This window comes from Crocodylus siamensis, chromosome 2 (assembly GCF_052110815.1).
Source record: "Crocodylus siamensis isolate JL-2025a chromosome 2, ASM5211081v1, whole genome shotgun sequence".
NCBI classification, from domain to species: domain Eukaryota; kingdom Metazoa; phylum Chordata; order Crocodylia; family Crocodylidae; genus Crocodylus; species Crocodylus siamensis.
Genome location: NC_143396.1, coordinates 288,445,151 through 288,462,903, shown reverse-complemented (window position 1 = coordinate 288,462,903; position 17,753 = coordinate 288,445,151). Strand labels below are relative to the sequence as shown.

Below are 17,753 nucleotides of genomic sequence, written 5' to 3'. Positions count from 1 at the left end.
CCGGCTTTATCTTGTGAATCATGCTTGCACGCCTGACAGTGCTCACCCCGGTGCGCTGCGGCGCCCTTGGAAGGATCTCAAGGCCCGCCGGTTGAGAATCACTGCTTCAGGTTCGCGCTGGTCCTGGGTACTTGCAAACTTACCAGACCCCAGCTCAGCTGTCATGCAGCAAAGCGCAGGAGCACGTGCCAAGTCACATTTCACTAAAAAGGATTTTACAAGGGGTTTACGGTTAAGCTGTATTGCACTGAGTAGCTGAACTGAGGCCTTACTTATTCAATTATATCCTGTCACTTTCTTTTTTTCCCATTTGTACAGTCATTTAAACGTTCCTTTTCCTCCATGCCTGCCATGTGTCGTGCCGTGTGTGTCCCCCCCACCGTGGGGGGAACAAAACACGGCTCTTTGTGCAGCACTCCTCTCCTTGTGAGGAGGAGTGATTTTGTATTTTACTAACTCAATCTCCGTCAGAAAAGCCACCGGGAGCCCTTCCTGAGGACAGACCGAGCAAGCGTCTCGTATGCTCCCATGAAAATTTAACACATAACTGATGCAACGAATGTTGCCTGCCAACCAAATCCTCCATTTGCATCCATTACACCAGTTGTTGTTCCAGGTTCTTCAGCAAATCCTGAGCTGATTCATTGGAGTCGGAAACACAACACTCCCGTCTACTCATTAAGGTGTCATTTGGGTGCTCCGACCGGCACAGCCTTGCTCGCCACCTGAGCCTGGGAGGACCGTTCCCAAAGACAGCGCTCCATTAGCACTGACGAGCGTACAGGGACTACCTCTGCACCCATTCTCTCTTTCAGGAGCATTAAACAATGGGTAATCACTCTGAAAAAAAAAAAAGCTCTGCTAAGATGGGAATGCATCGCTGCAGCCCCGAAGAAACACATCATGCCGAAAGCGAATCACTGGGGGATCAACCATGAGCCCAGCTGCCCGTGGAGGTCAAAAAGCAGTCTCCTAAATGAGAGCATGTGCAGGTTACCTGTATCCCCGACACCTGCTTGAGGATGACGGCGGCTGCCACTGTTGCTGCCCTTCTTCCTCCACCCCGGGTGCGCCAGCCCCTGCAGCTGAGGCACCCCAGAGGAGAAATGCTAGCTGCACCAGGGAAAGGGCTGCCACCGCTTCCTGGTGCCCCGGGGGCAGCAGGGAACTGCAGCAGGATGAGAGTGCTGCTCCCCCATCCCTGCTCCCGCGGCCAGGCAGCCACCGTGCTCCCAGGCTGGGCCAGAAGGGCGGCCCAGCCCTGGCGGCTCGCTGCCCCGCTTCCCCGATGCTGCAGGGCAGGTCGCATTCCCCGGCACGGTGCGACACCTCCCGTGCCAACCCCCACACACAGAGGGGTGCGCGCCGCTGGGGAGCATCTCTCCAGAGCCTGCCATTCCCTCGGACAGGGCAGGGCTGCCTCAGTTTACAACGCAGGAGAGACTGGCCTGGGACATGCACCTGCGGCAAAGGCCGGGGAGGCTGGTCCCAGGTGAGAGAGGGGCTGTAGGAAAGCGTGGGATGAAAAGCATCCCAGAAGCAGCTGCAAAAGGGGCCAGGACTCTACCGGAGAACACAAGCACAGGAGATGGGTGCAGAAAAGGCCAGGCGAGATGAGCCTCAGAGCCCCTGCTTCCACAACAGGCTGGGGGGGATCTCCCAGGCTCTCTCTCAACCGGCCTCAGGGGTTAAGGGAGCAGGGAGAGCCTGAGGAGCCAGCCCGTCTGGCACAGAAAGCATAAGGACTGCTGTTGCCTGGGTCAGACCTAGGTCCATCCTGCCCGGTCTCCTGTGTCACGCAGGGGCTGAGAGGGAGAGTGACCTGGGTCTGAGCAGGGGTTTTTCCTCTGTTCCTCTCCCCTTTGCAGCCTCCGGCATCGCAGGTTGAGGAAGGTCAGATTCAGAGACTTCACCCCCACCCCCTGAGCAGAGAAGTGGTTTCTCTGGGGTGCTGGGGAGTAGTGAGGGGGCCGCGACTGCCACGGGGGGGACAAACGCAATCCTGGCTGTCTGGAAAGGATGCTCTGCAGGAGCAGTGAGGGGGCCGGGGATGCTACGGCGGGGACAGATGCAGGCCTGGCTGTCTGGAAAGGGTGTTGCACAGAGCAGCCAGACACAACCCGACCCCCTGATCCACAGGGAGCTGTCTCCCAGCACCCAGAGCAGCTGGCAGACGGGCACAGCTCCCTGGTACTGCCCCCTGAAGCTACACCTACACGGCATCCCCCGAGGCCCACACCTGGAGACCCCCTTGCGGGCACCGTAGCATCCCCTCCTAGGCACCGCCAGCCCCTCCGCAGCCCCCCATCTCCCCCGGCACCCTCTGAGCGCAGAGCAGGTGCTGGGGGGGTCTCTGCTCTCCCCACCTTGCAGGGAGGGGTCTTCCCAAGATGCCCCCCATCCCTGCCAGCTCCCGCAAGCTGCGGCCTCTGGGGCAGCCTCCCTGCTGCAGAGGGGGGGCAGCAGGGGGGATGGAGGGAGCTGCTGGCTTTGCTCCCCCCTCCCTGCCCTCCCCAGGCCAGCCCAGGCTGGCCTTCCACCCAGGCCCAAGCAGCTGATGCTCCCCGCCCAGCCCGCAGCAGAACAAAGCCGGGCACCCCCAGCCCACCCCACGGTGCACAGAGCAGGGGGGATGCTGCCTCCTACCCCAGCTATTCCTCTCCTTGCGGTTCCTGGCCATGGCGGCGGGCGGGCGGCGGTGGCTGCACTGCCTGGCTGCAGCTCTGCGTCTGAGCAGTGGCAGCAGCAGGAGGAGGAGGAGGAGGAGGAGGGAGGATGCGGCTGGAGGAGGGCAGACAGCCCTGGAGACAGGCACGCCAAGCACGGAGCTGCCCCTGCGCCGCCTTTCTGCCAGCCCCCAGCAGGCACTGGCATCACCCCTGGGTGGCCTGGCCCCCTCCAGTGCCCCAGCCAGGAGGCACCCTGGGAGGAGGTAGGGAGATGCCCATGGAGGCACAAGCAGGCTCAGAAATAGCCAACCTTTCAGCAGCCCTGAAATGGCCAGGGCCTGCCCAAAGGGCAGTGTTTTGCCAGGCACAAGAAAGTCTGGGGCAAAGGAGGCAGAAGGTGGTGCCTCTTACGGAGCCACGGGCTAAAGCATGAGGGGCAGCTCCATGCAGGCTTCCTATAGCAAGGGCTCATGGGCAGATCTGGGATTTTTGAAAAGGGAGGTACATATGCGGTGCAACATCATCAGGTATAACTATAACACCTATTTTTCTCAGAAAAGAGACACTAGAAGCTTTACTAATATGCTAGGACCCCAGGGCTGCGTTATTCAGCTTGAAATCAAAGTGGAAGCAAATATAACTTCATTGGAATGTGCCTTAGTTTTCTAGATTATATGTTCAGTTTAAAAAAAACACAACTTAGGCAACAAAAAAAATAGTGAAAGATACTGTTTCATGGGTCCTGTGGTCATTCTGGTTAAATGTACGCCTCTTCCGATTCATAAAGCAAAACCTAGTCTTCCTGAGTGTTTTTGGCATTGGCTCCAACACTTCAGCATCAATCATTTCTGCACCTGAGTTAACAGTAGTGCACCTGTGTTCAGGATTTCAGCTATAGGTACAAACCGTCTGCAGGGCTGAGAAAAAGAAGAGACATTTCCAGGAAGAGCTGACAGACAACAAGGGGGCAGAAGACAGGGCGGTTTGAATAGTGGAACACAAAGACCATTGAAAAGGAGAGAGGGTCATCTTGTGAAGTGAAGAGAGATTAGCAGGGATCAGGTAGATGATGATGAGCCATGAAGTTAATTGTCTCAGCTCTGCCTCAATAGAAATGCCGCTGCCTCTCCCAGGCAGCTGGTTGTGAAGTTTGGGTGGAGCAGGAATCAGAGGGGTGCTGCAACTGCACCACTTTAACCCCCCATCCATCCCTGCAGGGCCTGGGGCCCCTGAGCTCTGGCCTGGTCCCCTGATGCCTCTGACAAACCCCAGAAGGAAGCATGTGTAAATGCAGAGCTGAGCTGGGCCCCTGCTCTCTTCGCATCTTGAATGGGGCCTGAGCAGCTGTCGGCAGCTGAAGTGACTTGACTCATGCTAGTTAAATACTTTATGCTTGTCAGTGCCTCTGTGCAGACTTGTTCTTTCTCCTGCACACATCAGGGCTGGAAGGGACCTCGGGAGATCATCGAGTCCAGCCCCCCGCCCAAAGGGCAGGAAGTCAGCTGGGGTCATAGGATCCCAGCAAGATAAGCATCCAATTTACTCTTGAAGGTGTTCAATGTAGGCGCTTGAACCACCTCCGCTGGCAGACTGTTCCAGACCTTGGGGGCAGGTTTTTCCTCCCAAGGTGGAGAACCTTGCATTTATCGGTGTTAAACACCATGAGGTTCTCGTCTGCCCATTTGCTGAGCTTGTCCAGGTCAGCCTGGATCACCCGCCTATCTTCTGGCGTGGATGCTTTGCCCCAAAGTTTGGTGTCATCAGCGAACTTGGCCAGTCCACTCCTGACTCCAATGTCCACATCGTTAATGAAGATGTTGAACAGGATGGGTCCCAGGACAGAGCCTTGAGGGACCCCGCTGGTCACAGGGCACCACGATGAGTGACTGCCATCAATCACAACCCTCTGGGTCCGACCACGGAGCCAATTTCCCAGCCAGCGGATCGTGGTGGAGCCAAAGCCACAACTGGCCAGTTTGGCCAAGAGGTGATCATGGGATACCAGATCAAAAGCTTTTTTGAAGTCAAGATATATGACATCAACCTCTTCTCCCTTGTCCAGGTGATAGGTCACCTGGTCGTAGAAGGAAATGAGATTGGTCAAACAAGACCTACCCGCAACAAACCCATGCTGGCAATCCCTTAGGATGTTAGCCTGGGCCAGTCCCTCAAGGATGGCCTCCTTAATAAACTTTTCTAAGATCTTCCCCAGGGTAGAAGTCAGGCTAATGGGCCTGTAGTTAGCCGGATCCACTCTCCTCCCTTTTTTGAAGATCGGCACCACATTGGCCTTCTTCCGGTCTTCAGGCACTACACCAGAGCACCAGGAGTTTTCAAAGACCCGTGCCAGGGGCTGGGCTATGACGCTCGCCAGCTCCTTGAGTACCCTGGGGTGCAGGTTGTCAGGGCCGGCTGACTTGAAGGTATCCAGCTTCTCAAGGTGTTCCTTCACGAGGTCAGCATTGATGGAGGGTAGGGGATCCCCCTCACCCAGATTTCCCTGTCCCATAGCGGGCATGGGCGTCCCATGGGACTGATGAAAGACTGACGCAAAGTACCTGTTTAATAGGTTGGCTTTTTCCTGGGCGTCAGTTGCCAGTTGCCCCATCTGGTTTAGCAGGGGCCCAACGTTGCCCTTGCTTTTCCTCCGGCTCCCCACGTATCTGAAAAAGGACTTTTTGTTGTCCTTGATGCCTGAAGCTAGTTGGAGTTCAGTTGCAGCCTTGGCTTTCCTGGTTTGCTCCCTGCAGGACTGGACCAGTGCAGAATAATCCTCCTTGGAGGTGAATCCCGTCCTCCATCCTTTGTAGGCTTTCCTTTTTAGCCACAGTAGGTCCGCTAGGTCCCTGGAGAGCCAGGGGGGCTGCTGTGCCTTCTTGCTGCCTTTCCTCCGTGTTGGGATATATTTATCTTGTGCACTGAGGATCGCTTCCTTGAGAAGCAACCACTCTTCTTGAACTCCCCTCTCCCTGGGGTCATGGTCCCTGAGGGCCTGACCGACTAGCCTTCTGAGCTTGTCAAAGTCGGCTTTTCTGAAGTCAAGGACTTCTGTGTTGCTGACTGACTTGCCAGCTTTACGGCGGATGGTGAAGGTGATCAGCTCGTGGTCGCTGTCACCCAGCTTCCCATCGATCACTAGGTCGCTGATTAGGTCGTCCCCTGTAGCCAGTACCAGGTCGAGCAGCGCTTTGCCTCTCGTTGGCCCATAGACTTCTTGAGTCAGGTAGAGGTCATCCACGCACAAGAGAAAGCTTTGCGCCCGCTCGGAGTTTGCTGAGTGATCTTCCCACGAGATGTCCAGGTAACTGAAGTCACCCATGATAACCAAGGTCCTGGAGCAAGCGGCCTCAGTCAGTTCCCGGGCGAAATCCTGGTCAAGCTCGGGACTTTGAGTGGGAGGTCTGTAGTAGACTCCCACCGTTGTGTCCCCTGTGCCGTTTTTCCCACGAATTTTTACCCAGAGGGTCTCTAGCTGTCCATGCTGGTCGCCAACATCAGCTTGCAGGGACATGTAGCTTTCCTTCACACAGAGAGCTGCACCCCCGCCCCTTTTGTCAACACGATCCCTCCTGTACAGGGTATAGCCCTCTATAAGAGTTTACAAAATACTAAATGGAGAAGAGAAAGTGATAGGGATTTATTAGAGACTCTCTCACAAGATGAGAACCAGGGGTCACAGAGTGAAACTAGTGCATAGGAAGTTTAAAACCAAAAGCGCGTCATTGAAGGGTGGAACTCAGATGCTGTGGATGCCAACAGCTCGGCCAGCTTCGAAAAGGGGTAAGGCAAATTCTTGGAGGAAAGGGGCATCGGTAGCTATCGAGCCTGGGAGTTCGGGGTACAGCTTCTGAATCAGAACTTCCTAGACCTGAAATGCTGGAGGCTGCAAGTGAGAGAGACAATGGGGGAAAAGCCCTGTCAGACCCTGTTCATTTTTCCTTTCGGTATCCACTCCCTGTCCCTGTGTGACATGGGAGACTGGGCAAGATGGACTTATGGTCTGACCCAGTAAGTGGCACTTCTTACTTCCTTATGTACTTACGTCACGTTCTGTAAGCCAGCAGGCAGGTGAAAGACCCTGCCGTCATGTCAGGTGGCAAAGGTCTTGTGCACCCTGGTTGTTGGGAACAGAAAGGGGCCGCAGCCTCTTTTACAGGGTATGGATGGAGCCTGCTGGCTACTAATCTCTCTGAGGCCCATTCAGATGCTCTCTTTAGATTTTCACTCCATTCATTGTACGCACCCATGAGTTCATTGGCAGTGCAGGGGTGGCACATGCACTGGGCACTGAGGACAGCAAGCATTGATGACATGGTTCAGCCATTGCTCCAAAAGAAGGGATAATAAGATCCTGCTTTTCTTGACTTCGTTCTTTGTTCTGCAGTGCCACCGTCCAAGAAACAACCTCCTTGTGCCCCGCTGCTTTTTCAAAAAGGGGGAGAATTTACTGAAAGTAGAGACCCTTTTGCTCCCCAGAAACAACAGTAAGTTAGGACACAAAATGATACACTGGAAATACAGCTCGGTGACAAAGAAACAAGAAGATCAGAACAGGAGAAATGTAGATGCTGGTATCACGCAAAATGGTTTGGGTGGCATGGGTGGTCACTAAGTTATTGTGGTCTGGCCTCTGACATTCAAGGGAAGCCTGCGACTGATTTGCTGTCTGCTGTGTTGGACGTGTGGTGAGTCAGGAGGTCCATATTTCATTCTGAGCAAGAGAAAAAATCAAAAGCCAATTGATTTCCTGTTCCAGGCAGCCCACGTACACCAAGCCCATGTTTTGTTATGCCCCCAGTGACATTCAGATGATGAGCACCTTATCCAGTATTCTTGCCTTGCTTTCCACAGGTTCCCTTTCCATATTTATGGCATCCAGATGTAACGTACGTTAGCTCAGCCCTCAGAAGCCTTTGCTTAGACATCAGACAGCTAAACTCTTCTGCACCACGAATGCTGTGTGCTGTAACTTAGGCAGAGCAGCATGAGGCTGCAGCTTGTCCTGCAAGGGAAATGGTGCAGCATGGAAATTACTAATCTGCTTGGGGCCTTTTCAGTCTTCGTTTAATCTTTCACAAATGCTCCTTGAAAATTGCAGCTGCCTGTTGCTCCTTTGAAATGACAGAAGGGCAAACAGTCATCTGGGTCTGGAAACTCATGCTTGAAGCAGGCAATTAAGGGAAATGCAGTTTGAAAAACTAGAGCGAAAGGAGAAGGAAGGAAAATCAGAATTGCTAATTTGAAGGCTTGATTGCATTGGATTTAGTCCAGACTCTGATCCCCCTCGTTCCTCTTGTGGCCTGTTCACCTATTGCACTATCCCATATTGCAGAGGCATTACTGTTTGGTTTTCTCGGCAGTCTGAGCACTGGACACCAGGATGGAGGGACAGCAGGTTGAACTCGGAGGACTTACCAAGCAACTTCTGCACTTCCAGATGGAGACTCAGCATTTCCACTTCACCTGCTGCTGCTCTCCCTTCATTTGGCTTAAGGCAACGTCTTTCTTCAAGTGATTTTAAGTACCAGGCCTTACGAGTTGCCATATTTATGGGGATAGCAGGATTGCTGAGAACTAATCAGTGGGGGGAGAAGTGAACACTTGCATGGTGAAGGGTCCTTGAGAAACAGCAACTCTGCTCTTTTGTGATCACTGCTTTATTGGCACGGACCAAAAATAAAGTGCTGGTAAATAATATCAAACATGGGAGCCAAGGGACATCCTGGGTAGGAAGGGGTGGTGGTGGAGAGAGAGAGGATCCAGTGTAATCCATGAAAAACACAGCTTTAAATCAAATAGTATCTTGTTCTTTGAGCTTGCTGGGGCAGTTCAATAACTTGCTTTGAGCTGACTGACCCACTTGTCAATCAGTGACGGACCAAAGCAGCACGTAAAGCGGGGTTTCACCTTCCCTGTTCGTTATGAAGATGAACCAAATCACTGGGTATCTTGTTACACTAGATGAGTGAAAGAGACTTCAGCGTGCTGAAAAGATTCTCCTTCAGCCGACCTTAAAACCCACTAATGTCCAGCCACCCGACAGCGCTGGGCATGTTCTGGACATGCTGAAATGGTCACTATTGGTAAAGATGTCTTGGCATCCACATTGCCTGGCAAGTGGGCCAGCCCCGGTTTTTCCAGAGATGACGCGTGGCATGGCTGCATTTATCGGTGTCGTCTTCTCAGTAGTAACGGCCAGTACTGCTTTGTCGATATGTACTCTCTCCCCACTTCTACCTTGTCAAGTGAGGAAGTTCAAGTGAGACAGACCTTAAGGCTGCTTGTTTGAAGAGGTTGGGATGGAGCCTTTCCTGAAACGGTTCTGCTCTGAATCATTTCGTGCTGTGCTGGGTAGGGATGCCTTGTCAGCAGTGCTCGAACTTCTGCATTTTTATCTCCAAACATTGAAGTGTTGGCTTCATGGGGAAAAATGGGGAAGAGCACCCTGTTTGGAGACGGCTTGTGCTCCTTCCTTGCACTCCAGGACTCTGAGGCCTTGATAAGGTACCTTGTTCGTTCTTTCTATTTTGCACAAAAACAGATCTTTGCTGCTTAGGAGCTCTGCTCTTCCTGACAATTCCCTTTTGCCGAGAGTTGCCTTGTTCCTACCTACGTTTCCAAAGGCGTTTCAACTGGATTCATCATCTAGACTTCCTCTATACAAGGGCTTGGCAGAATTCACCGTTTATTTGTTAATCATTTGGATGGGTAATATCAATGTTTATTTTTAAGTATTTATCAAAATGTTTACCGATTTAAAATTGTCAGGACTGTGCAAAATTAAGGGTGTTGGGGGCAGACGATTTATTAATGGCAAACATAGCTACTGTAGGACTGCTGCCAGCTGAGCGGCAGAGCCGCCTGGGTTCCACTTCCCTGTAGGTCCCTCATGTGCGTTGTCACTTCCTCTTCCTTTGATCCCAGTCCCCTGAGGTTTCTGGGAGTTGCAGTCCGAACTACAGTCGGCACGGTTCTCCATCACCTTTCTTCCGTCCCCTTTCTATAAATTTTGATTATTGATGAGGGAAATGTGTTTTCATAGGTCTGTGAGTATGAAGTTAAATCAATGGCCATACACCAATAAAAATCAAATCCTGCCAAGTCTATAAACATTGTTACCTACTACCGGCAGTCCTCGGACTTAGGACACAATTGGTTCATCTTAAGTCGAAATGTTGCAATCGGAACCAATTTTCTCATAAGAAACAATGTTATAACTGGGGGTTTGGTTCCTGAACCAAGGCCCGATACCCTATTTTCACCAAAAATGCCCCAGAATTTTGTACTCAATCAATTATAAATTAGTAATATAGCTACATTAATGTATTTATATTGTAAATAGCAATCATATTGATTTGGAAGGACTTCTTTGAGGTGACTTTGCTGGGCTGTTTGAAAGGCTCTTGGTTGGACTTTTTGAAGGGCTCTTGGCTGGAGTCTTTTTGGGAGTCTTGGCTGCAGGTTTTTCTGGAGTCTTGTCTGCTTTCTTAAAGAAAGTGTCCAAGGAAGTTTGGACAGACGTTCTCCAGGGGGATAAATGATGCAGCGAACTTGTTTGCTGGCGTGGCATGGCGTTGCATCAGATCAAGCGTCGTAAAGTCAAAACTGACATCAGAAAGTTGAAACGGTGTCAATTTATAAACGTTGTAGGTGTGAAATGTTGTAACTCGAAATGTTGTAAGTCGAGGACTGCCTGTATTGATGTAAGAGAAGGGCTACCATGTTTCCATCCCAGAGGAGATAACATTTCAGTGGATTAGACAATCCAGCTAAAGTGCTGATAGGGCATTTTCAAGTCCTTCATTCTGAGGTTTTGTCTATAGATGGAAGGTAATATTGAGGGATGGGCAAAAGTAACTGGAAAGAAAACCACCAAACCCCAAAATTAACTGAAGTCCAATCTGCATTTTTTCCCCAAAGATATATTTAATTTTTATACCAAGCATCTATACTGTACTTTCCAACTTCAGAATGCTTTAAGGGTGTTGCTGCTTTAAGATAAGTGCTTAATTTCTGGATAGCTTTACACTGCCTGGATCTGGTGAAAACTGGACACAGAAGAGCCAAAATACTGCAAAATATATAGAGGTTTTTGGTGGCATTTTCATTCCAGCTGGGAGTCTGAGGCCTCCTTCTATGACAGTACCTACCTGTTGTTGTGCTGAAGGTCAGGGAAGAATCCAAGCTTTGGGGTGCTTGATCCTATATAAGCTATCAAAACCTTTGTGTGAAAAGGTCAGCCTTGTCTCTAAAGCCTCATTGCTTCCTGCCCTACAGCTTGCCCCTTTCTTCCACATGCACTGATAATCACCAGATTTCTAAGGGTATAAGTCCATTAGGCTTCTCTTTCCCAACTCTTCTCTTTAGCAATTGCAGGTAGTAAGACCCACACCGTGCGTATCTCCTTGAATCCTTCCAAATTCATCTCCAATATCTGGTCTCTGCCAGACTGCCACACGTACGACATGCAAAAAAGTGCTAACTGCTTAGAATTTGGTTTTATTATAGCTCTGTAACAACTGGCAAACCTGAGTCAAAGCCTTCTGTTTGCCAAGTTTGTTCATTTCTAGGATTTTTTTCCTGCAGATCCATCTTTGCCCAAAGGAACGGATTCGCCCCCTTTGAAATCCTGGCAGAAGCTAATTGGATCCACCTACTGGTGTGAGTGCAATAATCCCACTGCATGGTTAGTCAGGGTTTGAGTTCTTGATCATAAGATGCACTGACAGATCCCTCACAATGGCTTTCAATGACCAGTCAAATTTCCCTGCATGGTTTTCCTAGGCTCAGTTATTGTCTGTGACTGCTTGCCCTCCATTTGAATACAAAGGCTGCAGCAATCTGCAAAATATCCTGTGATACTTTTGCATAAATGACATGATGCAAAAATCATTGAGACTCATTAGAGTCTTGATCTTCTTTCAGAAAAAGACAACACTTTGCAGAAGCACGGCTGCATCTGTCATGCAGCCATTGATGAAGGATTTCCCAGGAACACTGGCAGTTGCAATATGCAGTGTACAGGAAAGGATTAAATTGTAGAAATTCCCCCTTTCATTCCCTCCCCCCCAGTTTTTTTCCTAGAACCAACAGAATTGGGGCTGCAGTCCAAGAAATAGCTCTGAGCACCTGATGGCACCAAACACTCTTGTTCTGTGCTGTCTCACTGATGTCAACTAATGGCCCGTGTCATCACTCTTAACAGTGCATGGGCACTGTACTGCATTAACTCCACAAATATTGCTTGTCCATCAAGGTCTCTGTGCTAGGTTTTTAGGAGCAATCAACGTACAAGAGTCAGGCGTGCTCAAAGAGCATGGCTGGACACGCATTTCAACAATGCCGTGTCTACAGGCTAGCCACTCAGTTGAGACTGTTGTCCAGGGTATGGCTGCCAAGGAAAACGATAACTCCCAAGTGTCACATGCAGGAATTAGATTCAGGATTTTCGGCCAGCTTTTCATAAGACCCTTAATTAAACTGTTAATTTACCAGAGAAAAGGACACAGGGCCTCATTCTGGTCTCACTCCGATTTTTTTCCGAAGATGTCATTCCTCAGACCTCACCATTAGGAGATGCCTCTATGCCGCTGTAGCGACCCTACTGCCTGGGAGTCGGCTGTTAAGTCTGGAAAGTTGTAGGACAGTTAGTGTCAGTATGTGCTACCTCAAATATGCACAGCAAGATGATCTGTATGTCTCAATATCCCTATGAGGGGACTTTATATCCTCCCTCTTTTGCAAGCTCCGTCCTTGGGGTTGCAGACCACGAGGCAGGTACAGGCCTGGTCACTGGTTCTCCTGCTTCTCCCCGCCCCACCTCAAGGCTGCTACCTCTACTCTGCTATGATTTCTTACTCTTCGTCTCTCTCTGGCTCACTAGACAAAGTAACTCTGTCTCTTTAGGGCCCATACTCAGGCCTTTAGACCTCTTTCTGGCACTTTTGGGAGTTGGGCACCTTGTGGTCTCAGCTATCACGACTGCTCTGCATTTCAGAAGCAGCCTACAGCTCCAAGGGACCCTTCCAGCAGCCAAAGCTCAAGACATGGAGATCATCAAGACATAAAAATGAGACTTGGCATCACTCTCTTTTCTCAAGGCATACCCTTAGAGTACTCTAGGCACTCAAGGGTTCCCCTACACAGAGGGCATCTTCATCTGGCTAGTTAAACCAGCCTGAAAGCTGCTTTGAGTTGCTGGAGTGACATTAAGAAGGCTTAGCAACTAGGAATCTGCCCCTGGCTCAGTTCGTGTAGAATTGGATTTGTAGGCTGGGTGCTCAGAGCAGACAGCCATGAGCTATCCATTCTGCTTTTTGTATACTGCCCTTTGGCATACCCATCACCAGCTTGTGGCAGCAGCAAGACGTCCTCTGGTGACCACCATGAAAACGTCAGGGAAAAGAAGTCCAAGCCCATCTAAAAAACAAACCAATCTAAACCACATTTTTAAAGCCACCTTCTGGAGGACTGAAGAGAGGCAGTTGCAGTTCTCAAGAGCAAACGGCCTCATCGTACAATGCTGTACACAACACTGAAAATTTTGTAAGAACTGGCAAGCAGGAAAGCTGCAGGCCTTTTTGCTGATTCATGAATTCTGAATCTCTGCCTTCACTGTGGCTCCAGTGCATCTTACGACTTAAATATGCTGCCGGAGTAATGCTTGGATCATGTTCATGGGGAGCTGGGTAGAGCATATGAAAGCAGAGTTCCTTCTGCCTTGAAGAAGGCAAGGCATGGTGGCACCTTGGAGACTAACTGGTTCAGACAGGCATGAGATTTCTTAGGCAACAGCCTACTCCATAAAGTTTGTGACTCAGCTGACAGCATCTGACAAAGTAGGCTGCCTGCTAAGAAAGCTCATGTCTGTCTAAACCAGTTAGTCTTCAAGGTGCCACCCTGCCCTACCTTCCCCCTGACTTGAGACTAACACAGTTGGCTACTTCTCTCTTCTGAAGAAGGCTAGTCTTAGCGTATTTTTTCCTTTACCATTATCTTTCGTTACTCAGAGATGACTTATTAAAAACCAAAACTGTGATCAGACCCTATATTCCCTTTTTTGTACTTCAGACTAACATGGCTACCAACCAACCTTCCTTCCTTCCTTCCTTCCTTTGTATTGCTCCATGAGAAATCTGCATGGATGCTTGTTTCTACAGCTTCTGCATAAACCCATGTGTCTGGTAAAAATGACTTTCGGTGTTCTTTCTCTGAAGGCTAAAATGCAAACAGATTGTGTTGCCTCATCCTAGTAATACCCTGCATAAAACCACTTCGGTTCCATTTAATATTGGGAGCTGTCCAGATGCAAGATGCAACGTCAAATGTGCATTCTTAATTCGTGCTTGTTCAGAGGAGCAGCCCGTCCAGCGTGTGGAGCACAGGAGAGGGGATCCCCAAGTCCTAATATTTCAGCCTTGTAAACTGCACGCTATGAACAGTCACTTAACCATTTTACCTCCGTTTCCCAACCTGCACAGTAACAACCACCTGCCTGCCTCTCTCAGTTGGAGATGTCATCTATCGATGGTATTGCAATAGTGCCCACAGACTGCAGTTAGGACCGGTGGGGCTAAGCATTATACGGATCAGTACTGCAAAGCCAGTCCTTGCGCAAGATGGCTTGCAAGCAGGCAGGGGAAGCTAGTAGCTTGTTGCATGGCAATCGGCCAACAGGGCAGAGCTCTGAGCAGATTGAAAGGCAACGGCTGCCACTCAGCTGGCAAGATGCAGCAAGGGAGAGCAGGCTGCTTTCAGAGGAGCTGTCAGAGGAGCGCATGACTGGAAGGGGTAGCGCTCGGGGGGTTGATACCTTGGTCCCCGAACCAGAGCAGTTAGTCTGACCATGACCCCTCTGAAAGAGGGGAAGCTTTTGTTAACCTAAGTCCCTACAGAGGGGAAGGAAGATGCAGAAAGGTATCCTGAAGGCTGGGAGGGAGCCAGCAGGTTTGGGTGGGGTTTTATGGCAGTGTAGAAACCCAAGGCAGGGCGTTTGCTCTAAGTTTAGAGACCTGTTGGTTTATATTTCGTTTTGGCTTACCTGGTGGTTTGGGAGTGACTGTAAGGGGTGGACTGGAGGCCACACAGTGGGGTGCCTGAGGCACCCCGTGCCTTGAGCCCTGCACTGAGCAGGAGTGTGAGGCAAGTTGAAGCTGGGGGGCTAAAGCCTGGGCAGATGAGCTGAAGACAAGATAGGGCTAGAGGCCCAGGGAGAGACAGCAGCCCTGCCAGGGTCGGGGACCTGTTGAACGGGGAAAACCTGTGAGCCATGAGTGTGGCTATGAGAGAGGCTGGAGGCAATGATTAATGCCTGCAAGGCATGATTGGGGTCAGTAGGGGCACAATCAGTGCCAGTAAGACACAGAATTTGCACTAGTGAATTTTAGGCTCAGTCAAGGACTTTGGGGGCACAGCCTTTGAAAACAATGTGCAATTATATCCAGGTGTGATGGGTGAAACAGGGAGGGGGGTAGCCGCAGGGGCTGCAGAGGAGCAGGATTAGTTTGGCTCCCAGGCAGGGCTGCCTTCAGGGCTGGTCATGCTATGCATGAGTATTAAAGAAGAGAATGACTTGGTAAGGCAAGAAAAAAGTCCAGATGGGTGTGTTTGCACAAGGTGAGAGTCACAGGCATTTTGGTATTGATGCGTAGCTTCCAACTTGAATACGGTGCTAGTCCAAAGCTTGCTTATGTCAGATTGGTTCCAGGCCTCTTGAAGTAGGTGGAAAGAAATAGATGCCAGTATCAGAAAGCAGTATTTTGAAGCCTCACAGCAAAGGCAGATTAAAAAAAAAGGAAAAAGTGGATGTGTCTACACAAGATGTTTACTGCACAGCTGACTACTTAGATGCACAGTAAACGGTGCGTGTCTACACGTGCATCCCTACTAGGCTGAAGTAAATTAATTTGCTCTGCAGCAGCATTATAATTATTACATGGCTTGGTACAGATGGAATACAATGCAGGACCCCACACATTGTTACATAGGTACATCGATTGCATCAATATGCATCAAGGAAGACATGCAGTTAATCATTCGCCTTGGGTTAACCTGGGGTAAAGATACACAACAGCTAAACTCATAATGCTTTACATATCAAAAGGGCCTTATAAACATCTTTAAAGTCATTTGGACCAGATCTCCCAATCAGAGTTCACTAAGCCATACCGAGTGCGTCTGCATGTACCATTAGTGCACATGAATAAACTCTGGAGCTTATTGCTCCTGGTCACTGCGTCTGCACATGTGCTTGGGAGCACAGCACATTAAGCTGGGTTGGAGCAGTCCTGGCTGGCACAGGGTGCAGGGGGTCTGCCTGGGGCTGCTCCGCCTTGGCTCAGTGTGCTGCAGAGGGACTGACTGGGGCACAAGGATGCTTCGGTGCAGGACTAAGTGGCAGGCAGCCCCTGCACTGAAGCACCCTCATGCCGCAGCCAACCCTGTCAGCATCTACATATGCAATGACGTGGAGTTTTTTACTCCGCAGCAGGATAGCACTTGTAAATACAAATACAACTGTAATATGTTTTATTAATAAAAAGTTTTAAATTCCTTACTGGAAAATAAAAAGGTCTACTTCTGGTGCTGTCATTTGATTATTTTTTCCAATAATAGAGTCATGTTTGTGACTCTAACCAACAAAGAGTAAACAGAAAGGGCAAAAAGAGTTCACTTTACTGGGAGATACTTAATTGTTAAAAACTGTTTCAGGAAATGCAGCTCCTGAAGGGTAAATAGTTTGTCTTTCTCTTACTCGGTGGATGCTCAGGAAGAGGTATGTATTTATGTTGGAGAGAATACACAGGATGCGGGGGGGGGAGTTGTAGAGCACAAGAGGAAATTAAAAGTGAATCTCTTCTGGTTAGTACATGTACTGTGTTTCATTGCAAGTAAAACGCTGCTAATTTGGAGGTCTGCTCCTGAAGCAAGCCATTTAAACTTAACATCTAAGGAGAAATCCAGGGGGCAGGATGAGACTATTAACCCCTTAAGTCACAATAGCCATTGATTATCCCAAGAAGCAATTCTACAGAATAAAGTCTACATGCCTTGGGAAGCAGTAATGCCATTTCTGGTGCTTAGGTGTGAGATTTTCAACAGAGCTGAAGGGAATTAAGAGCAGAGCTTTCTTTTTTTAAGATGGAAATTGGACACTTCTGTTTAGTCAATATAATAAGAAAAAGCGTTCTTAAATAATCCTTGCAATATATTGAATATGTACAAGCTTGGTACATCAGGCGCCTTGTTTAGCTTATTTTACCCAATTTTTTGTGAGCGTATTTCTGGCATCAAGTAGGAGGAAAATTGCATGCCATTTTATGACTGTTCAATTTGACTGTGTGGTGCGTCTTATTGCCAATTCTAATACCTCACTCCCCATATCCCTGCTTTGTGTTTTGATGGTTTGCTTGCTGATGGTTCTCTTGAAAGACTTCTAATACCATAAAACCATAGGCAGTTTTTGATGTGAAGTTCAGTTGCTGCATTGAAAATATCTTGTCTCCAACCAGTGGTTTAGCAGGTACAACCTTAACTGAATTTCCCTGAAAAGCAGCTCAGAAACAGCTTTTTCAAGATGAGGAGCTCAAAAGGGTTAACAAATCATGGTAAACTTGACCACTGCCTAGTGTGACTACCATTGTGTCTAAATGCCCCATAACACTAAGAGACAGCTTTGTGCTTGACCATGTTTTGAAAAGGGATGTATGATATGGTTGCCTGCAGGAGCAGGGGATTGAACGTCATGTCTCAGGGAGTTCTTTCTGGCATGGTGATCTTCATCATCCATCTAACTAGGACAGCTCTCAGAATCATAGAAAACTAGGATTGGCAGGGACCTCAGGAGGTCACGTCTCATCCAACCCCCACTCAAAGAAGGACCATCCTCAATTATATTATCCCAGGCAGGGCTTTGTCTAGCCAGGCCTTAAAAACCTCCAAGGATGGAGATAGCACCATGTCTCTAGGTAACTTGTTCCAGTGCTTCACCACCCTCCTAGTGAGAGAGGTTTTCCTAACATCCAGCCTAAACTTCTCTTTGCAACTTGAACCTATTGCTCCTTGTTCTGTCATCTGCCACCACTG

The 17,753-nt window shown here is 49.4% G+C and overlaps 1 protein-coding gene across 2 annotated transcripts in view; it reads right to left on the bottom strand.

Moving 5' to 3' along the window:
• The window catches only part of ATL1 (atlastin GTPase 1), a 44,313-nt gene extending 41,499 nt beyond the window's left edge, over positions 1-2,814 (bottom strand). Inside the window, exon 1 of one of the 2 annotated variants that reach the window (XM_090034340.1) lies at positions 2,647-2,814. In XM_090034340.1, coding sequence (XP_089890466.1) covers positions 2,647-2,680 — 34 coding nt within the window. In that variant the 5' untranslated portion in view covers positions 2,681-2,814. The remainder of the gene's footprint in view (positions 1-2,646) is intronic. The other variant, XM_090034341.1, reaches the window with a different exon arrangement.
• Positions 2,815-17,753: the final 14,939 nt, after the last annotated feature.